This window comes from Pelophylax lessonae, assembly GCF_965119305.1.
Source record: "Pelophylax lessonae genome assembly, chromosome: 2".
Taxonomy (NCBI): Eukaryota; Metazoa; Chordata; class Amphibia; order Anura; family Ranidae; genus Pelophylax; species Pelophylax lessonae.
In genome coordinates this window covers 108166786-108188651 of record NC_138769.1, presented here as the reverse complement: position 1 = coordinate 108188651, position 21866 = coordinate 108166786, and the positions used below count along the sequence as shown (strand labels likewise).

The 21866-nt window shown below is 40.7% G+C and overlaps 1 protein-coding gene and 1 long non-coding RNA gene across 2 annotated transcripts in view; one reads left to right on the top strand and one right to left on the bottom strand.

Moving 5' to 3' along the window:
• The window catches only part of FILIP1L (filamin A interacting protein 1 like), a 496325-nt gene that overhangs the window by 235238 nt on the left and 239221 nt on the right, over positions 1-21866 (bottom strand). Inside the window, exons 2-3 of the mRNA XM_082245486.1 lie at positions 20878-21163; positions 15777-15950 (exon numbers count right to left, since the gene is read on the bottom strand). Of these exons, the coding sequence (XP_082101612.1) occupies positions 15777-15950; positions 20878-21153 (450 nt within the window). The 5' untranslated portion in view covers positions 21154-21163. The remainder of the gene's footprint in view (positions 1-15776; positions 15951-20877; positions 21164-21866) is intronic.
• The window catches only part of LOC309546016, a 410500-nt gene that overhangs the window by 250391 nt on the left and 138243 nt on the right, over positions 1-21866 (top strand). The gene's annotated exons all lie outside the window — the stretch shown is intronic.

Genomic DNA, 21866 nt, shown 5'->3' with positions numbered 1-21866 from the left:
GCTTTCTGTACTTTTGTTCTGTACTACTGGTCCAGTTGCTGTAGTCTCGCTGCATGTGTGAAGGCCAGGGCACTTGGTCATGTGATTTCTACAGAAAGCAATGGTCAACAAATTAAGCATTTAGACCAGTGTTCCCCAAACTGCAGCCTGTGGGCCAGATGTTTACCTTTTCTTGCCTTTATCCGGCTCTTGAGGCACCATGCCCGCCCTCTTATGACATCACCGCCCCGGGCATGATGGGGCGGTAATGTCGCAAGGGCGGGGTATCCGGGTTGCGTCATCGGATGGCCATGCCCCTTGGCTATATAAGAAATGGCAGACAGCGGGAGCTGACACAACAGCAGAAGCTAGCGTAGGGAGAAGACATCACTGAAGGGAGAAAAACCAGCAAAGGATGAAGACAGCGGAGGGAGATGAACCAGAGTAAGAAGACAGTGAATGGAGAAGAACCAGAGAAAGAAGACACTGAGGGCAGAATACACCAGAGGGAGAAGACCTCACCGGAGAAAGAAGACATGTTGGAGCTTCTTTAATAAAGGACTTTGTCAAAAACCTGTGTACTGTTAATATTTATTTTTGACACTTTTTTTGGGTGGATGAGTAGGGGTACAATGTACCTCATACTCATTCACATGGGGGGTTCAATCTGGGGGCCCTATTGTTACAGGGGGCTTCCAGATTCCGATAAGCCCCCTGCCCGAAGCCCCCCGGGGTTGACGGGAAGGGGCCCTTGTCCCTATGGATTTTTTTTTTGGGGGGTGGGCCACACTGTTTTTTTTTTTTTTTGCATGCTCATACAGATTCCCCTTAAAATCAATACCAGACAGAAGGGTCTGGTATAGCCCACGCCCAAAGGGCCAGATATGGAGTTGAGGGGTAACCCCCCGTCATTGATTTATATTTACGTCATTCATCATGTGTTCCCAAAGTCGGCGTGTATGTCGCACCAGTATAAACGGGGCCCTCAAAGAGAATGAGGATTGAATTTGCCATCCACTGGACAGACCTGTACCTGTAATCTCTTACACCTGTATGAGCAGCTGTAATGGAAGCAACCATTCCCCAACTAATAGCATGCAAAGGTTTTGGGCCAATGAATCCTTAGACTTAGCACATTTGGATGGGAATGGTTGTTACCAACATAGTCTGCTGACATAGGTGTTTTGTCTCATGACAAATAGTCTTTAAATCCCCCAATGTTCCAAAGGATAGACAACCTAAGAAGCAACTATTCTCTGCTTTTGTGTTTGATGGTGATCCAGGAAATCATTAAGAAGTAATTTGGCTCACAATTAGTCACAGTTAATTTGTTCTTTCTCAAGCATAGTTTGATTTAATGGCAGTGTTAATTTGTGCCAGCCACAGTTTGTGGGAATGCCAGGCTTTAACACCCTTTAGCTCTCTGAAAAGCTTTAGAGCTAATAAGGTGCTTGTGTGATCGGTCAGACAAGAATACCCGGTGTGCCACTGAAGTTGCAGTAAATTCAGTGCATGTGTTCTTTGAGCAGATGGGTATCATAAAATGTCACCTTTTAGCCCGTGTGTTTTAAAATAGTGGTGATCCTCCGAAAACATACTATATATTATGCTTTCACAGGAATATGCACTCAGTTCACTAAAGCATAACAGAAGTGCTATTTTCATGCATGTTTTTGTATATACTTTTTCATATTTTGTATCTTACTGGACTCATGTATGTAACTCAGAATTATCACACTCTTAGCCCTGGTTCACATACAGTTATATGCGAATTGGATGTGTTTTGAAACGCATCCGATTCGCATGACATGTGAACAAAAAGGCTTTTCTTTGAAACCGGTTCACATATGTGAGGGCCGGCCCCAGTGTGACTTCAAAAAGAGCCCAGTACGATTTCCACTACCCTTTTTTACTCCCCGCCCCCCTAAAGAGGAACTTCACTTCACCTCCTATACCTGGGTGCTAGAATTCACCGAAATAGCAGTTAGGTATTGTCTTCAACAGATACAGGATCCCAACTATCTCAAAAAATACAAGATGGATAAAAGAAAACAAGCAACTGAGTAATTCCCCCCCCTCCCCCCAAAAAAAAAAAAAGAAAACCGGTTACCATGTTAAAGCAGCAACACCTCTCACACCGGGATGTTCCACTAATCAAGCGAAGAATAAAGCACAGGAGGTGACTTATTTAGGATTAGGTGAGTAACCCAAACGAGGGGTCTGTATAGTCCAAATATTACGAAAACGCACCAGCGTATCTCTGCAGGTTGCTATTCACTTCACTGCCTCCATATTCTCATTTACTTTCTTTATCCATTCCTCGCAGCTAGGAACCTGTGCCCGCTTTCAGTACAGTCAGGTCCATAAATATTGGGACATCGACACAATTCTAATCTTTTTGGCTCTATACACCACCACAATGGATTTGAAATGAAACAAACAAGATGTGCTTTAACTGCAGACTTTCAGCTTTAATTTGATTGCATCTACATCCAAATCAGGTGAACAGTGTAGGAATTACAACAGTTTGTATATGTGCCTCCCACTTTTAAGGGACCAAAAGTAATGGGACAGATTAACAATCATAAATCAAACTTTCACTTTTTAATACTTGGTTGCAAATCCTTTGCAGTCAATTACAGCCTGAAGTCTGGAACGCATAGACATCACCAGACACTGGGTTTCATCCCTGGTGATGCTCTGCCAGGCCTCTACTGCAACTGTCTTCAGTTCCTGCTTGTTCTTGGGGCATTTTCCCGTCAGTTTTGTCTTCAGCAAGTGAAATGCATGCTCAATCGGATTCAGGTCAAGTAATTGACTTGGCCATTGCATAACATTCCACTTCTTTCCCTTCAAAAACTCTTTGGTTGCTTTCACAGTATGCTTCGGGTCATTGTCCATTGTGAAGTGCCGTCCAGTGAGTTCTGAAGCATTTGGCTGAATATGAGCAGATAATATTGCCCGAAAAATTCAGAATCCATTCTGCTGCTTTTGTCAGCAGTCACATCATCAATAAATACAAGACAACCAGTTCCATTGACAGCCATACATGCCCACACCATGACACTTCCACCACCATGCTTCACTGATGAGGTGCTATGCTTTGGATCATAAGCAGTTCCTTTCCTTCTCCATATTCTTCTCTTCCCATCACTCTGGTACAAGTTGATCTTGATCTCATCTGTCCATAGGATGTTGTTCCAGAACTGTGAAGGGTTTTTTTAGATGTTGTTTGGCAAACTCTAATCTGGCGTTCCTGTTTTTGAGGCTCACCAATGGTTTACATCTTGTGGTGAACCCTCTGTATTCACTCTGGTGAAGTTTTCTCTTGATTGTTGACTTTGACACACATACACCTACCTCCTGGAGAGTGTTCTTGATCTGGCCAACTGTTGTGAAGGGTGTTTTCTTCACCAGGGAAAGAATTCTTCGGTCATTCACCACAGTTGTTTTCCGTGGTCTTCCAGATCTTTTGGTGTTGCTGAGCTCACCGGTGCATTCTTTTCTTTTTAAGGATGTTCCAAACAGTCGATTTGGCCACACCTAATGTTTTTTCTATCTCTCTGATGCATAATATGCTGGATAATGTGTGTTTGTTCTCTTGGTTTGAAGTTTGATAGATTCTTTCTTCTGATGTCCATTTTACTTCCTGCTGACACAGATACTGAACATTGGCTGCCAGAAATGTCAGAATCTTCAAGGAACCCTCTCAGGGTCCTGAAGTTTTTCTGAGATGACATCATGACACAAGTAACAGCAACACAATCCGTCAGCAGAACCGGTCTGAATCTTCTGGTCACTGGTCTCTACCTCTACTCACAGAACAGGTGTTGTAGAGGGTCATGTGAGGGTGGATTCATGTAAGTATGGGAGGTTGAAGCGTGTTTTTTTAATTTTTTTTTCTTCTTTTTTTAGAAGCACACTTTTTTAGCTAGGTACGGGAGGGTTTTTTCTCCTTTTTTTTTTTTTTGCCCAGCGGGTGTCGTTCATTTTCAGTTTTGACTGAAGTTTACCTTTACTGAGCCCTGTTTGTGTTTATGACTTTTCGGTGAGCTCACAATACTGCTCTGAGCCAAACTGTAGATTATCACAATATTTAGTTAAGCAAAAAGAGCACCATTTACGTAATGCCTGATGTATTTTAGGCTTGTAGGACCACAGCTCTTCTAAAACCATATCTCCATCTACACATAACTTTTATTTAAAAAAGCATATTGTTTATCTTTTTTTGTAAGTTCTTTGGCTCGTCTTGGCCTGAAACGTGGATGATTAATACGCAGCTGCCTGTGTATACAGCCATCAGTCTGGCGTTCTTCTCTTACTAACCATATTGTATTTCTGTGTATATAAAGTAAATGCTATGACAAGGCAGAGTTTAAACATTTACCAAATAGATCGTCTTACATTAATATCCGAGTCTGTGAAGATAATGTGTCAATGTAAAGTAATCATGTTATTGTAGTATTCGTGTTTAATGAAGTTTTGGTTGTAACCGTTTAGGTTCTTTTTTTTTTTTTCTACTGTAATGACCAATTATGTAGCAGACATGTTACATTTCCTGAAGGTTTTGTTACATTCATATACTGTGTTTGAAAGGTTATATGTGACATAGCGTTCTTTGCGTGCAGTGGGCAAACAGATCCACACAGCTTTTACAACAGAGGTAAAACTATTTCCATAACTTAAAAAGGCTCAAAAGGGAAAAAAAATAAGTTCTCAAATCACAGCAACTCCTGTCTATCTGTGTAACGTTCATTATTTCTCTATTTGACATTGTGCCCCTTCTGATGTGACAGCCCCTAAAGATCGAGACTCTTCTTCTGTTGCCTTTTTATGTTCTCTCTAAAAATCTGCCCCACTCCACTCCAGTACATCTAACATGACAATACTGGTTCTGATAAGAGACTGCAAGCCTGATGTCCTCACTTCCAGACTGATCCGAAATTTTACCTAATGTGCAAAAGTTGACGGTGATATAAATGATTACAATTAAATACACCACAATTTAACCACTTTGGCTCTTACACCTGGTTACCCCCTATGAGCCAGACCATATTTTCACATTTCTGCTATGTGTCAGTTCATCATGAGTCTATAATTTTGTATTTACTTCTGATAAAGAATTGATATGTGCTGTATATTGTTTTTTGGGGGGACAATTGGGGCTTTCTTGTGACCCTAAAGTCCTCTGAGAATCTTTTTTAACTTACAGTAAAACCTTGGATTGGGAGTAACATGGCTTGAGGGCATTTTGCAAGACAAGCACATTTTTAAAATACATTTTGACCTAATAAAAGAGCGATGTCTTGATATACAAGTGGCGTCACGTGACAACTAAGTATAAAAGAGAAGAAAGGCGCCTTTAAGTGTAGCAATATGATTAGATTTATTGAAGGTACAACATTTAGCGACTCACATGGTTGATGATAAAAAGGGTACATCTAAGTATGCAGGCATCCATGGTAAATCTGTCCATGTAGACCATCCTTCGCACTGCCATCGACATAATCCCTAATGCACTGCTTTCCACAAATGCTTCAAGCTTTATTTTCAGATCACTCTACTGCATGGTAGTCTTCCCCGTCATGACTGAAGACTGACGGCGGTGCGAGCTGGCAGTGCAGAGGACAGTCTGTGGACAGCATTACCCCGGATAACTGCATACTTAGATGTGCCTTTTTGAGTCATCAGCCATGTGAGTTGCTAAATGTTGTACCTTCATTAAATGTAACCATATTGCTACACTTAGAGGCACCTCTCTTCTCTTCTATAATCTGGAGCTCCTGCTGGATTTTGCTTCTAATCCCCTTGTGGAGGCTGCTATTTGTGGATGGACATTTTATGGTTGCAACCTATCACATTGCTATAATCTTTTTATATGGACTATAAATTGAAGGATTTATGAATAAACCGTTGTGGAACAAATCATCTGCATTTCCATTATTTCTTATGTGGAAATTTGCTTTGGTATAAAAGTGCTTTGGATTACAAGCACGTTTCAGGAACGAATTATGCTTGCAATCCAAGGTTTTACTGTATTTGCATTTTAAGGAGAAAAAGAGTAAAAATCTGAGGAAAATGTATTTTCAAGTTTGATCAGTAATATTTTGAACACAAGTACCATTACCGTGGGGAAAACATATACATTTTGGTCTGCTGCTTGTTCTATTTACTTCAACATTAAAACTACATTTTTGATACGAAGCATGTTAGTTTTTTACAAAAGAAATTATGTTTTTTTTTTTTAATTTGCATATATTTATTTTTTCTCATAATGCATCAGTAATTTAAAGTTCTTACTGATTTAAAATAAAACCGATATACCTAAACCTTAACAGTAACTCCTTAAAGATAACAATGTATATACAGGCACGTCTCATAAAATTAGAATATTATCAAAAAGTTAATTTATTTCAGTAATTTAGTTTAAAAAGTTAAACTCATATATTTCATATATATATATGCGTTACACACAGTGATATATTTCAAGCATTTTTTATTTTGAGGATTATAGTCTACAACTAGTGAAAACCCAAAACTCAGTATGTCAGAAAACTAGAATATTACATAAGACCAATAACAAATGCGCTCAATACTTGGTTGGGGCTCCTTTTTGTTTTACTGCATCAATGAGGCATGGCATGGAGGCGATTAGCCTGTGTCACTGCTGAGGTGTTATAGAAGCCCAGGTTGCTTTGATAGTGGCCTTCAACTCATCTGCATTGTTGGGTCTGGTGTCTCTCATCTTCCTTTTGGCAATACCCCACAGATTCTCTATGGGGTTTATGTCAGGTGAGTTTGCTCCCGGAAGTGGGGAAGGGTACCTGTCAAAAACAGGTACCCGTTAACCCCTCCCCCCTGAAAGGTGCCAAATGTGGCACCAGAGGGGGGGGGGAGGAAGCATATAAGTGGAAGTTCCACTTTTGGGTGGCACTCTGCTTTAAGATGAAAACCTTCTGTGTGCAGCAGCCCCCCTTCAGCTCTTCAGTAAGCCAATGAAAGAGAAGGGGCGGGGTCGGGTTGCAGCTCCGTGTCTGAATGGACATATAGAGCTGCAGCTTAGCTCGGGTGCCCCCATAGCAAGCTGCTTGCTGTGGGGACACTCAACAGGAGGAAAGGGGCCAGGTGCACCAAAGAGGGACCCGATAAGAGGTGGATCAGGGCTGTTCTGTGCAAAACCAACTGCACAGAGCAGGTTAGTATAGACATGTTTGTTATTTTTAAGTTAAGAAAAAACAAGACTTTAGTATCACTTTAAATCTTGTTTGTGTATTTCTTCCTGATTTGTACACTAATCTGGCATGAAATAACCTCTGTACTTTGCCTCCGTGCACGAGCTACGTGTAATAAAGACCAATTACTGCTGCTATCTCTCCAGAGTAACTGGGTTCCCACGCCCCCCCCCTTATAGTTTTATGGTGGCAGCTTCTAGGTGAGTAGACCTGCTGGATCCCACCCATAGCTCTACTCTCTCCATAGTGATGATATCATTGCTGCCTGTCTAAAGTAGTTTTTCTCTCTGCAACCTCTAGCTTCAGTCACTTTGGAAGAATTCATCCTCAATATTCACTGCAGAAGCACCTAAGTCCAACAAGTCATTGTATCAGCAGATCAGCTAATTCAGCTCACTCCTTCCAGACTTCTACTCTGTTTACACTAGAGATAAGAAGGCTGCTGGAAAGGGGGGAGCTAAGCTGACAACAGAAAGTGTCATGCTATAAACTGAGGATTAATTACTCCACAGTGCTAAAGAGTTCAGTAAAGGCTTCTTTTAAAGGTTATTTACTGCATTGTAAGTATGTAGAGGTAATCATGCTTGTTGTAGTTTTGGATAGAGTAGGGACAGTTAAAATCCAACAGTTTTTCTTTTCTTTTTTCTATTCACCATCTGTGTCCCACTGGGGAGAGTTTCCTTCACTTCCTGTGCCATAACCACTACAAAAATTGAGAGGAAATCTCTCAAAAGCAAGTGAAATCTCTTCTTTTAACAATTGTCGATACATCAGATGTTCCCACTGAAAGATTTCCCTCTTTATTCCTGTTCTGGTGGCACCTCAAAAGTTTTGCTCAGTTGTTCTGTGACTATTTGTGTTTCTATTTTGTTCTAGGAATCTCCCCAGCAGAGACACAGAGCAACACAAACATCACAGGCTTGCTAATCCTTCCCTACTTTGTCTAAAAAAAAAATGGCTTTATATACACTTTGGTTCCACTAAGGCACCATGTACACGGGATGTTTTTAAAAGTCCCTTTGAATGCTGGAATTTTTAGGAGGTTTAAAACGTCCATTAGGTCGCGTTTGCACCCGCGTTTAGCGGGCATTTAGCGGGCGTTTGCGTTTAGAACCGTTCCTAGAGGTAAAAAAAATCATTCCCCTTTAAAATGGAAAAACGCGAGCCCAAAACGCGGGTCATCGCGTTCGGTCGCGTTTTTGCGTTTGAAACGCTGGGAAACACACGTTCGAACGCAAATAATTGCTTTCCAAAAAACGTCCCTGAACTCAACTGCCTGCAAATGACTGTAACCGACCCGGTGTACATGGACAGATAAGATAACATGGAGGTGGGTTCAGGGGCTTCTGAAAAAAACGCCCAACTGCTCTAAACGGCCGTTTACAACGAATAATACAAAAATGTGCTGCGCCAGAAATCACACAAATAAAACAGTGATAATATGTGATAATAATAGATGAAAAACAGTTCATAAGGCACATAATCGTGCTAGTGCTCCAATCAAAGAAATCTCCAAAAGTCCCAGTGTTCAACTGAAATGTGATCCAATCGTGATAAACAACGAATATTGTGAGCACCGTTTAGTGAATCCCTCCACCAGACAGATAAGCCTCTCACCTTCCCATCAGACCCAAATGGGCCAGCAATCACATAACATGGATAATGGATTTCCAGGAAAGGGCCTCTCTACTGTGTAGCTCCAGGGATTCCAAGATATATGTGGGGATAAGAATGGGACAAAATCTAGTGCTCTCCGTATATATATATATAAATCAGCTTTATTGAAGAGAATAAACAAACTCACATTTGCAGGGCACTCAGCCGTGCCTGCTTTGCTGACATGTAGTGTAGATAGTGCTCCGGAGAAACGATCTGCGTCGGCCACGCACGCTCCGCCCCCCCTATACGTTTACAACGTCCCGTGTACATGGAGCCTAAATAATAACTCCACTTTTGTTGGAAAAAAAAAAAAACATTCCCCTCTGGGTGATCTATGTACATCACAAGGTTTTTAACAAACGTTGCAGATTCCTACCTTTTGTTACTCTGAAGAAATCCCTGTGTGTTTGCATCTATGTGGTAAGTGAACCTAATGGGAGTGGTTTCATAATTACCAATCAGCTGCTGCACTTTCAGGGCTTTAATGAGCAATATTGCAGGGTCTGCATCCCTTTAGATGTGTTCCTATGTCACCAAAAATGAGATTTTTGTTGCAGGAGATGCCTGAAATCTGACTTGTATCTTAGTGCAGACTTCTGGGAAAATCAGTGAGCCAATCACACAAGCAGGAAATTATGTTTCAGGGGTGTGGTCAGTTCACATTCTGTGTACAGAACACCTCCAGGTAGCCATATTGCATTTCATTTTCAGAATATTACAGAGCTGCAGATTGAAAAGAAAGGGCCATTTTTAATAACATTCAATTACAATATGACTTGATTCGCAACTGTATATGCTATATTATTATTATTTTTTTTATTTGCTATTTATTTACCCACAAAAGTGGGGTTACCCTTTAAAGTAAACCTGTACTATGCCCATTATGGACAGATTAACAGGTTGGCTGGACAGTAGGTGCAATTTATACAACTTCCATTCACTTTATCACTTTAATTCTACGATTCAGGGCTGGGTGCCTAAGTGGCCAATCACCAGGCCTGACCGCTGTTGTATGGGGTTTTTTGGGTGGGCCTAGGGCTCTGGGTAAGAGTCAACAAAATATATGGTCGAAATCTGCACAATGACTTTGTTGGGGTAGTGGAGGGGCTCCAGCATGCAGATAAGTGAGCTATCTCCAGCAGACATTTGCAGCGTCTTGGTATCATGACAGGGGAACCGGTTAAAGTCAGCCATATATTGTAGCGCTAGATCACTAGTCTCAACTCCCAGAACAGGAGTTACCAACTGTTTTTTAAGCATTTTTTTTTTTGTTTCCAAATGTTTTGCTAAATGATAAAGACGGTGAAGGCGAGATGAATGAGGTGGTTACTAAATCTTAAAAATGTTCTATGTAACTGTATGGAGCAAGTACATGTACTAATAATATCGCAGGGGTTTGATTTGATCGTTATGGTTTAAGAGCCTCTCCAATTGCAAAAGCCCCCCTGTCTTAGTTTGTCTTCTGCTGGACAGCTTGACATTTAAATGTGAATAAAAATAATGGCGTGTAAAATTTAAAAAAATTGTATTTTATACTTTTATTGTAGGTAATAAGCACATACAGATATCAGACTTTTTTTTTTTTTTTTTTATTGACAATGAGATGGAAGGCTGATATACCATCATCCATTGTTCTGTCTGTGCCAACCATAAATTTTATTGGCCACATCGTTCATTTAGGGCTCTGCAGTCATGCCGCAGTCATGACTAATCACCAAAACAAGCCACAATACATTTTTATTTAGAGGCAATCGTAATAAAAAATCAGGACAATATTCTGCTATGCACACAGCCAAGAGCTGGTTTCCTTTTATCAGTATGGTTTAAGAGCTTCTCCAACTGCAAAAGCCCCCCCCCCCCCCCCCCGAAGGTGTCTTAGTTTGTCTTCTGTTGGATAGTTTGACATGTAAATGTGAATAAAAATAAAGGCATGTAAAATTAGAAAAAAATGTATTTTGATACTTTTATTGTATGTAATAAGCACATACAAATATCAGACTATTTTTTTTTTTTTTTTTTTATTATTGACAGTGAGATGGAAGGCTGATATACCATCATCCGTCGTTCTGTCTGTGCCAACCATGAATTTTATTGACCACATCGGTCATTTAGGGCTATGCAGTCATGCCGCAGTCATGACTAATCACTAAAACAAGCCACAATACATTTTTATTTAGAAGCAAACGTAATGAAAAATCAGGACAATATCCTGCTATGCACACAGCCAAGAGCTGACATCATGTCCACATGTCAAAATGGATTTCTACCACTTCGGCCTACAGAGAGACATCTTTGTAAATGGCTAAAATATTAGCCTTTCCAAGTGTACATTTTACATTTTAATTGAAAGCAGATAGAGTTCAACTGGAAAGGCTATGCTGTAACAAAAGTGCAATGTCTGGAATAGGAGTGAGAACATACAAGGTGACTAGCAGTTATTGAAGCCCTAGTTCAAAGAAATATATTATCTTCTATTTTTCATTAGTTCAAATATTATTTCTGCCCTGAAAGCTTAATAACACCATGATTTATGGCAGTTTTGATGAATTAAGGCTACGATAGCATGACGTTTTCAAATAGTTTTTTTTTTTGTTCAAAATTGGGATTTTTTTTGTAAGAGCATTAAAGCAGCTAAAATTTCCATTTCGTATTTGTTTAGGGGGGTAGGGTGTCCCTGGGACAGGTAAAATAAACATGCATGGATTTTATTTCTGAAAATAGTCTTTGGGCTACTATCATGTAACATGTATATGTATGCTTTTCCCATAATGCACTGTGATTTTGCATGCATACTAGGCATTTCAAGTAAGGCCTTCAAGCAAAACTGCAAGAAAAGGAAAAAATAAACAGTTGAAATGCATATTTTTGTACTGGTATACCTGCCAAAAGAATTGTAGATCTGTACCATCTGGCTTGTGATTTACACAAATTTTTTCACACAGCCAGACAGATTTATCATCCTGGTCCTGCACTGTAGTCTAAATAGATCCCATGTATATTAGTATTTACAGCCTTTGCTCAATACTTTGTTGAAGCACCTTTGGCACCAATTACAGCCTCAAGTGAGAGTATGATGCTACAAGCTTGGCAAACCTATTTTTGTGCAGTTTTTCCCATTCTTCTTTATAGGACCTCTCAAGCTCCATCAGATTGGATGGGGAGCGTCAGTGCACAGCCATTTTCAGATCTCTCCATAGATGTTCAATCGGGTTCAAGTCTGGGCTCTAGCTAAGCCACTTAAAGACATTCACAGAGTTGTCTCGTAGCCACTCCTTTGTTATCTTGGCTGTGTGCTTAGGGCTGTTGCCCTGTTGGAAGATGAACCTTCACCCCAGTCTGAGGTCCAGAGCACTCTGGAGCAGGTTTTCATCAAGGATGTCCCTGCACATTGCTGCATTCATCTTTCCCTCGATCCTGACAAGTCTCCCAAATCCTGCTATTGAAAAACATCCCATAGCATGATGCTTCCACCACCATGCTTCACTGTAGGGATGGTATTGGCCAGGCGATGAGCAGTGCCTGGTTTCCTCCAGACATGTTGCTTGCCATTCAGGCCAAAGAGTTTAATCTTTGTTTCATCAGACCAGCAAATTTAACCTGTACAGGCCTGTTTGGTGGAATGCTGCAGAGGTGGTTGTTCATCTGGAAGTTTCTCCCCTCTCCACAGAGAAACGCTGGGGCTCTGTCAGGTTCTTGGTCACCTCCCTGACAAAGGCCCTTCTCCCTCGATTGTTTAGTTTGGCCGGGTGGCCTGCTCTAGGAGGAGTCCTCGTAGTTCCAAACGTCTTCCATTAATTGATGATGGAGGCCACTGTGCTCATTGGGACCTTCAATTCTGCAGAAATGTTTCTGTACACTTCCCCAGATCTGTGCCTCAATATAATCCTGTCTCGGAGGTCTACAGACAATTCCTTGGACTTCATGCCTTAGTTTGTGCTCTGACATGCACTGTTAACTGTAGGATCTTTATATAGACAGGAGTGTGCCTTTCCAAATCATGTCCAATCAACTGAATTGTCCACAGGTTGACTCCAATCAAGCTGTAGAAACATCTCAAGGATGATTAATGGAAACAGGATGCACATGAGCTCAATGTACCATGGCAAAGGCTTTGAATTTTTTTAATTTCTTATTTTTAATACATTAGAAAAGATTTTCAACAAAATTCATTCAGGTTGTCATTATGGAGTATTGTTTGTGAATTTTGAGGAAAACAATGAATTTAATCCAAACCACAATTAACCACTTTACCACCGGAGGATTTTGCTGTCTTCCGTCCAGGCCACTTTTTGCGATTCGGCGCTGTGCGACTTCAACTGACAATTGCGCGGTCGTGCGATGCCGTACCCAAACGAAATTTACGTCCTTTTTTTCCCACAAGCAGAGCTTTCTTTTGGTGGTATTTGATCACCTGTGCGATTTTTACTTTTTGCGCTATAAACAAAAAAAGAGCGTTTATTTTGAAAAAATAACAATATTTTTAACTTTTTTATATGAAATTCCCCCCAAAAAAGATGTAAAAACCAATTTGTTTAAAAATTTTTGGCCAATTTGTTTTCTGCTACCTATGTTTGGTAAAAAAAATCGCAATAAGCGTATTTTGATTGGTTTGCGCAAAAGTTATTGCGTTTACTAACAAAGGGAAAGATTTCTGTCATTTTTGGTGTTTTTTTTTTAACGCGTAATGGCGGCGATCTGCGATTTTTTTTGCGGGACTGCGACATTGCGGCGGACAGATCGGACCCTTGACTGACATTTTTGACACTTTTGGGGGTACCAGTGACATTACTGCAGTAATCAGTGCTATATATATGCACTGTTACTGTAAAAATGACACTGGCAGGGAAGGGGTTAATTTTATTGGAGAGGGAGGGGTTAATGTATGCCTGGTGCTTACTGACGTGTAGGGGGGGAGGTGACTGAGTGAGTCATGGACAGATCGGATGTCCAGCTATGCTGAACAGTCCGATCTGTCACTCCCTGTCACTATGGAGATCCGCCCGCTGTGTTTACACACAGCGGGCGGATCTCCAGACTCGATCCCCGACGATCGGGTAAGAGCAGCGGCGATCGCCGCTGCTCCTCCCCTGGCCCGACTCCCGCTGTGAATGAAAACAGCGGGAGCGAGCCTCCGGCGGCGTGCAAGCGCCGCCCAGAAGGGGGAGTGTCTGACGACGTAGTACTACGTCGTCAGACGATAACGAGCCACTCTGCCGCAGTAATATTACTGTGAGCAGAGGTAAAGTGGTTAAGAAACGAACAACACAGTGCTAATTTCTGGGATTCACACAGTTGTTTAGATCTACTATGATCCAGATGTAGACTAAACGCATTTTTAATTGATCTTCCTCTGGAGTTCATGTGAATGACAAGTATGATGAAACCCACAAAACATAGATTCACTGGAATTCAGTCACTGATTGACTGATGAAAATTTTCATTTTAATATGCAAAGTTGTTTGATAAAAGGATGTGGATAAGTGTGGCCCTCTTTCTTTTCTTTTTTTTTACCACCAGTATTGCTCATTATTTAATACATATGTGGTACAATAACAGCAAGTATCAGTTCAAACATATCAGCATAACAGTTATCACAAGGCAGACAGTGCAAGCTTCTTATACAAAAAAAAAGGAAAGGGGGATCTCCAATTCGCAAAGAATAGGAAACAAAAGTCTGTGCTGTGGAAAGAGAAAAATAAGCCAGGAAAAATAAAGAAATAATGGGAGCACTCATAACGACAACCACGGCTGCCACATCTTGTCATATTTCTTCGTTCTTAGGACAATTTCTACTAATGTATGTTAACATATACATAGGTAGCACGGTTTGATTGTAGTCTCCCACGAGGCTAATAAAGGGCGGGGGGAGGTCCACCTACAAAGAATTTCTTTCTTAGCATAATATTATCAGTAGGAGATAAATAATTTTGTATACTAAGGCCTCTGCTCATTATCTTGAATACCTAATGAGGACAGACCAGGAAACTCCGGAAGGGACAGTTGTAGACGTATATTAATAGAGTCAAAGACCTCTGATCATAACTGGACCATCCTAGAGCAGGTTCAAAACATGTGAAAAAAGGTACCTTTAGAGGAGTGACAACGAGTCCTGGCCCTCTTTACCCTTTTTATAGATGGTGTTGTGCCATGACCATTTAGTTGATGCGTGCTACTGATATTTCCCTATGGGATGACTTGTGCCTACTCAGCTAGGACTATAGAGGACTTTTGAGGACCCTTAAATACCTTCTGTCATACTCTCTATGTACTTTGTACCTTACAGGAATCTTCTGACACCACCCCCCACTGGGAGAAAGATGCTATACACAAGTTGAATTCCAGTGAATGTATGTTTTTATTAAGAGAATTGTGGGTTTCATAATGCTGATCATTCACATGTACTCCTGAGAAAGATCAATCAAAATACATGGAGTCTACATGTGGATCATATTGGATCTAAACAACTGTGTTAATCCCAAAATTTAGCACTGTGTTTGTTTCTTTATTGTGGATTGGATTTTACCTGAATGTTCATAATATAATTCATGGTTTTTATATATGCAGTGTTCTTCTTGCTTCTACATATCCCCCCTAAAGTCCTTGGCTCCTAATACTTATGTTTGTGATTTCAAAGATGAGGGCATATAGCACACAGGATATTGGATAACCTATTTGTACTTCAATTAAAAAGTTTGACAGAGGTTCTGAACCGGTCTAAAAGGTTTTTTAAGTTTGCCAGAAGTCCCTGAGCCGGAGCGAGTTGACTATATAAAAAGCCACTTTAGCTCCAGGTTCTGCAATGCCCTGCTGTATATTCCACAATGTGATGGCAAGACCTTTTACTCTACAAAGCAAACACTGTATTTTGTACACTTTGTTGGTATAGGAAAAAGCGTTAGCACATACCTCACATATTGGCTTTTCATAAATATCTTCTTGCCATTGTGTAGCATTAGATTGGATAGCATCTCTCTGAAGGGCCTCTAAAACACGTTTTGGAGTCACAAATCCGTATTGAGCTTCCAGTAATGCCAGATCAATTTTCTCAGCCTTTAGCACAGATATTACTTCATCTCGTGCCTGGTGAAAACAAAAAACCTTATTACTGCACTTCAGTTTGTATATCTGTTTTGCATTCCTGGTTGTATGTCCTTAAAATTGACCTAAACCCCTAAGCTGGCCATACACAGAACAACTTTCGACTAGTTCCCTGATGAACTAACCAAAATTTGAGCTGTGGGTGGCCCTATCTGCACTCTTCTGCTCAACATCCTTTGGTCTGTATATCAAAGGAGAGGGTGGAAAATTGTCAACTGATCATCCAATCAGTTAAGCAGAATACAATAAATGACAGAGGAGTTTCTTCCCTTAGGCTGCAGATTGGACATTTCTGCTGTCATAATTCATAAACTTCACTCAGCCACAGCCTCTGATTCAACACTACTTTCTAACCAAGAAATTAGTATCTCTACCTGAACCAAGTTCCTCGAGGGAGGGCAGGTTCACTGTCTTATGCCGGGAACAACTGCTCCTGGATTATGCCGGAAAACACCCCTCCAGGGAGCCTGGAGTGATCATTACAATAAACTGTATCTTTTTACAAACTTTTTTTCTTCTCTTAGTTTTGGATAGGTAGGGGAAAGATGAGAACCCGTGTCAGGTTTTACTGCTGTCTGAGACTCTGTTAGAGATATTTCCTCTTACTCACTGTCCCAAAAACAACCTTTTCCCTTTCCTGCAAAATTTTTAACTGAGGTTTCAAAGTGTAACAGACAGCGCCGCCTGTCAAACTAGCCCATTGGCTTGTAGTTGCAGCACGTTCCCACAATGTAAAATTGCTGTTTGCTTATTTAAAAAAACAAAAAACAAAATAGGCATCTGGAGGTGGCAGTAGCACCTCCTAAAAGTTATGCTCTGCTGCCTGTTTGAAAGAGACTTTACGGAGCCCCCGATAACAGGAAACCTGACATGGGTTCTAATCCTTCCCCATCATAGCAAAAAGCCTCCAAAATATTGTGAACACAGTTCTGTTTGTGTAGTCATTGCTACTGGAAATTCCACCATTTTAAATTACCAGATTAGCTCACAGCAGCAGAAAAGCTGTGGCTACAGATACAGTATCTCACAAAAGTGAGTACACCCCTCACATTTTTGTAAATATTTTATTATATCTTTTCATTTGACAACACTGAAGAAATGACACTTTGGTACAATGTAAAGTAGTGAGTGTACAGCTTGTATAACTGTAAATTTCCTGTCCCCTCAAAATAACTCAACACACAGCCATTACTGTCTAAACCGCTGGCAACAACAGTGAGTACACCTCCTAAGTGAAAATTTCCAAATTGGGCCCAATTAGCCATTCCCCCCGTGATGCGTTAGTGTTACAAGGTCTCCGGTGTGAATTGGGAGCTCTCACTCTCTCATACTGGTCACTGGAAGTTCAACATGGCACCTCATGGCAAATAACTCTCTGAGGATCTGAGAAAAAGAACTGTTGCTTCACATAAAGAAGGCCTAGGCTATAAGTAGATTGCCAAGACAGTGAAACTGAGATGTAGCACGGTGGCCATAGCGGTTATGTCTTGCCTACAGTCAAGCATGGTGGTGGGAGTGTCATTGTCCTGGGGCTGCATTAGTGCTGCTGGCACTGGGGAGCTACAGTTCATTGAGGGAACTATAAATGCTAACATTTACTGTGACATCCTGAAGCAGAGCATGATCCTCTCCCTTCGGAGACTGGGCCACAGGACAGTATTCCAACATGATAATGACCCCAAACACACCTACAAGACAACCACTGCCTTACTAAAGAAGCTGAGGGTAAAGGCAGTGCTGGAAAATAATGGTGGCCACACAAAATTATGACATTTTGGGCTCAATTTGGACATTTTCACTTAGGGGTGTACTCACTTTTGTTGCCAGCGGTTTAGACATTAATGGCTGTGTTGAGTTATTTTGAGGGGACAGCAAATTTACAGTTATACAATCTGTACACTCACTACTTTACATTGTAGCAAAGTGTCATTTCTTTAGTTTTGTCACATGAAAAGATATAATAAAATATTTACAAAAATGTGAGGGGTGTTCTCACTTTTGTGAGATACTGTAAGTAAAACAGTTTTTCATAAAGTCCCATACATGTAATACCACATCTAATGAAACTACAGTTATATAATAGACATTTTATTTAGATATAGGATTCATTTTTAATAAACCCATTACTGATTCCTGCCTCGTCAGCTTTCTCAACCGAAATGTATCACAGACTTAGGTGCAATGTCACTGGATTATCAATTCCCTCTGCCTGATGCTTTGACCTACACTTAGGTTCATGCGCTAATTGGTTAGCTTAAAGTTGGCTCAGTGTACTGCTTTAATTCCCTAGCAAAAAGCTCCTGTAAGTTCTTGTTTGCAGTATTATCCTTGGTGTTCTGATTGCTTTTCTGAAGTACCCCTGACTTTTTTTTTTTTTGAGGTTGCTTATGATGCAAGTCGAATTAAAGTGAAACTATGGCTAGGCTTTCGATATCCAAGTATTTACATTTTTCTAAAGTCGAGTTCCACCCATTTTTGTAATGTTCAACCATTCCCATGGCCATCTGTTTTGCTATTCTAAATGGCAATATTTTTTATTTTTTTTTCTAAATACCTTTTTTTCATTTTTTTCCTGCGGCACTTCTGGCTATGGCTGCCTAGGCAATTATGTCACAAGGCGATTCCCATGGACTCCTGGGATATCGGTGTCATCTATCCCAGGAATCCATGGGAAAGTTGAATACTGAAATCTCACAGCAACCTGTCAGTAAGAAACATCTCTGCGCAGTGGCGAGATCAGGAAGTGCATGCTGGGTAGCCAGCTGCACCGAATCCCGGAAATGAAGTCAAGTGGGCTTCAGATGCCCACAACAGCGATGGACCCTGCCTGCTTCCGAGATCAGATTAGTTTATTATGATTTTAAAAAAATAAACAGGACCACATTTCTGTCCATATACTAATGTTACAGTAGACGTGGTAACAATTACGGGGGAACATTTTGAAAAAAATTGAATTGGGGGACTGGAACAAGCTGTAAACAAACTTTAAAGGGATTGTAAAGTTAAAAATGTTTTTATTTTTTAAAATGTACCTGCTCTGTTCAATGGTTTTTGCAGAGCTGCCCTGATCCTCCTCTTCTGTGGTCCAACGTCGGCTCTCAAGGCTCCTCCTCTTCTACGTATGCCACTTTAGGAAGCCGCTTTCTATGGTGGCACATATTTGGGCTCGATCCTGAGCTGGACTGTGTGTGTTCTTTGACACAAACAGAGCGGGTCGGCCCCACCCCTACTCCCTTCTCAAAGGGTTTGATTGACAAAGGCCCCTGCTGCTGCCTCCATGTCCAGTGAGGAGAGAGAGATCAGCAGTGGATCAAGATCGGGCTCAGCTAAGTATTTAGGGGGGCTGGACGGGGGTGCTGAGCTGACCATGGAAGGGTTTTACTTTAATGCAGAGAATGCATTAATGTTAAAAAACTTAAGCTTTTACAACCACTTTAAATGAAGCCCTCGGTAGTTGCAGACATTGTTGGAAAATTAATTCTCAAGCTTCAGATAAGGACCACTCAAATCGGGTTCTAAGTCATTATATCTTAAATTACCATGCACCTCCCTGACAGAGCGCCTACACTGTGTTTACATAAGAATGCTCTAGAGTCACTGATGGGAAAGATGAAAAGAGCTGCTGTAAAAACATCCGTGCTTCTGATGTCAACTTTGAGTTTGAATTGCTTCACAGTGCCTTCAACTACTGAGGTTACTAAGGCATTGTGTTAAAGTTGATATACTGCTTGTTAAAGTGAATCTGTGGGCAGTATCTACAAAATCATATTCAGCACAGCTCTCCAATGCACATTTTCCCATGTTATATTGAAAAATGCTGCTGAACCTAATAATCCTACCAGAAATACAGTGGGCTACTAACTTCCTGTAGTGAACTGACAACTTTGCCACCGCTGCATTGCAAAAACAGCAAGTTGGTGAGGGGAGGCTGTCAATAGCAGGCAGCTAGCTAGTATGGGAGAGCCACAATTGATAAGAGAGTAAATTAGGAGGAGTTATGCAGATGAAGAGATTTTGGGAAAGGCTGACAACACTGCTTGAAATTTTTTGTGCAGCAGTGGCAGCGTTGTCAGGTCACAATTGGAATTTGCATTTTTATCAGGATCAACAGACATTTTTTAGTACTTGCATAATTTATATATAGACATAAAGTAACAATTCACATGAGAGGTGTGCTGATTTATGTTTAAGATTTTGCCCACATACAGTGCAGAGTATATACATAATGTAAATACTTGATTCTCCATAGCCTGGCCACAGGTAAAAAAAATGCATACTTTGCTTCTATCCTTGGATTAAATTTGATATGTAATTTTCTATTTTATTTATGACTGACAGCTACAATCATGAGAATCCCAGTAGCCATTTTGTAAATCACCGTAGGCTCCTTATATGTTGACAGATCACCCATGGCAGACAGAGGCATTTAAAAAAGTTGATGTCAGTGAGTGACATCAGAGTAAAAAATATTGAATAAGGAGAGAGGAAAGTAATTCAATATAATTGTGAACATTTTTTTAAAACATATAACAAATGTGTTTTTGGCAGAATTGTGAAAAAATATAGATTTTCACAGTAATGCGTTAGATACGTGTATTCTAAACAGAATATAAAGAACGTCTGTATATATCTGGCAGCTGATGAAAGAAATTCAATGTGAAATGACTGTCATACTGTGCAGTAAAACAAATCTGAACATCACTTCCCACAGGGCAGACTAACATTTAAACCGAACCTAATATTGTCCTGTTGTCTGTGATAGAGTGAGGATATGCATACCATTAGCATGTAATAATGACAGTGCTTTCACATGTGATTTATAATAACAGCCTATGTTGGCAAGAGAGACCCATATGTATAATCCAAATATATGGTCTGCTTATTGCGTGAAGCATGAAAAACAACTGACTTGCAGCTCTCCCTCCAGCACGCTAAGCAGGAACAGAAGGTCATCCCGAGAAAGATCATCTGCTTTTCTGTTAGAGGTCTTTTGTTTCTGATCCGATTTGTGGCCTCTTAAGATAGTGCCAGTTTCAGCAACATAGTCCCTGTGTTTCTTCCCCCTGTTCCGCTTAATGGTGTCTGACTCCTCATTGCTTCCTGTGCCAATGTGCTGGTAGTTGTCTGCTTGTTTGCAGGTCATCCTCTTGGCTGGACACTCGGTACTTATACTTTCAGAACGCATTTTTGGAATACTGCCAAAACACAAGGAAAGCTTTTATGAGTTTTACTAACATTAATCATTTTTTTGCATTCATTGTTAAACTAAATGTACACCTCACACACACGGAATCACAGCCCTCTATACAGGAAAACAAACTTTGCAAATTATAAGTGAACCTATGGCCAAGCCATGGACATTCAAGTATTCATAAATTCTTACCAAGTTGAGACTGAGCTTTAAAGTGTAATTCTAGGCAAAAACTAACTAACGCTAAATCTGTTCTCTGTCACATTCTAAACCTAATCTATCTAACCCTGTAAAGCAAAAATTGCTGTAATTACCTATTTTGCAGGCAGATCCGGTCCAGGCTCCAGCGGTGGAAGCTGTGTGCAGGAGAGGACTGGCAACGGCTGTGAAATGGCTCGGAAGTGACGTCACCCATAGAGTTACTATGGGGCGTCCGTTGTCAGCTGCCTCTCCTGTACCCACCTCCCCACTGAAGCGGCTGCTGACAGCTGATGCTGGGACTGGACCGGATCAGCTGCAAAATGGGTAAGTATAGCAATTTTTGCTTTACAGGGTTGGATTACTTAGGTTGGGAATGTGGCAGAGAGCAGGTTTACTGTTAGGTTTTGCCTGAACTTTTACTTTAACACAATCCTTTACTGACCTTTGTATCTGAAGACATCATGGAGCAATGCATTCTCAACCATCACATCAGTAGCCCTAAGGTC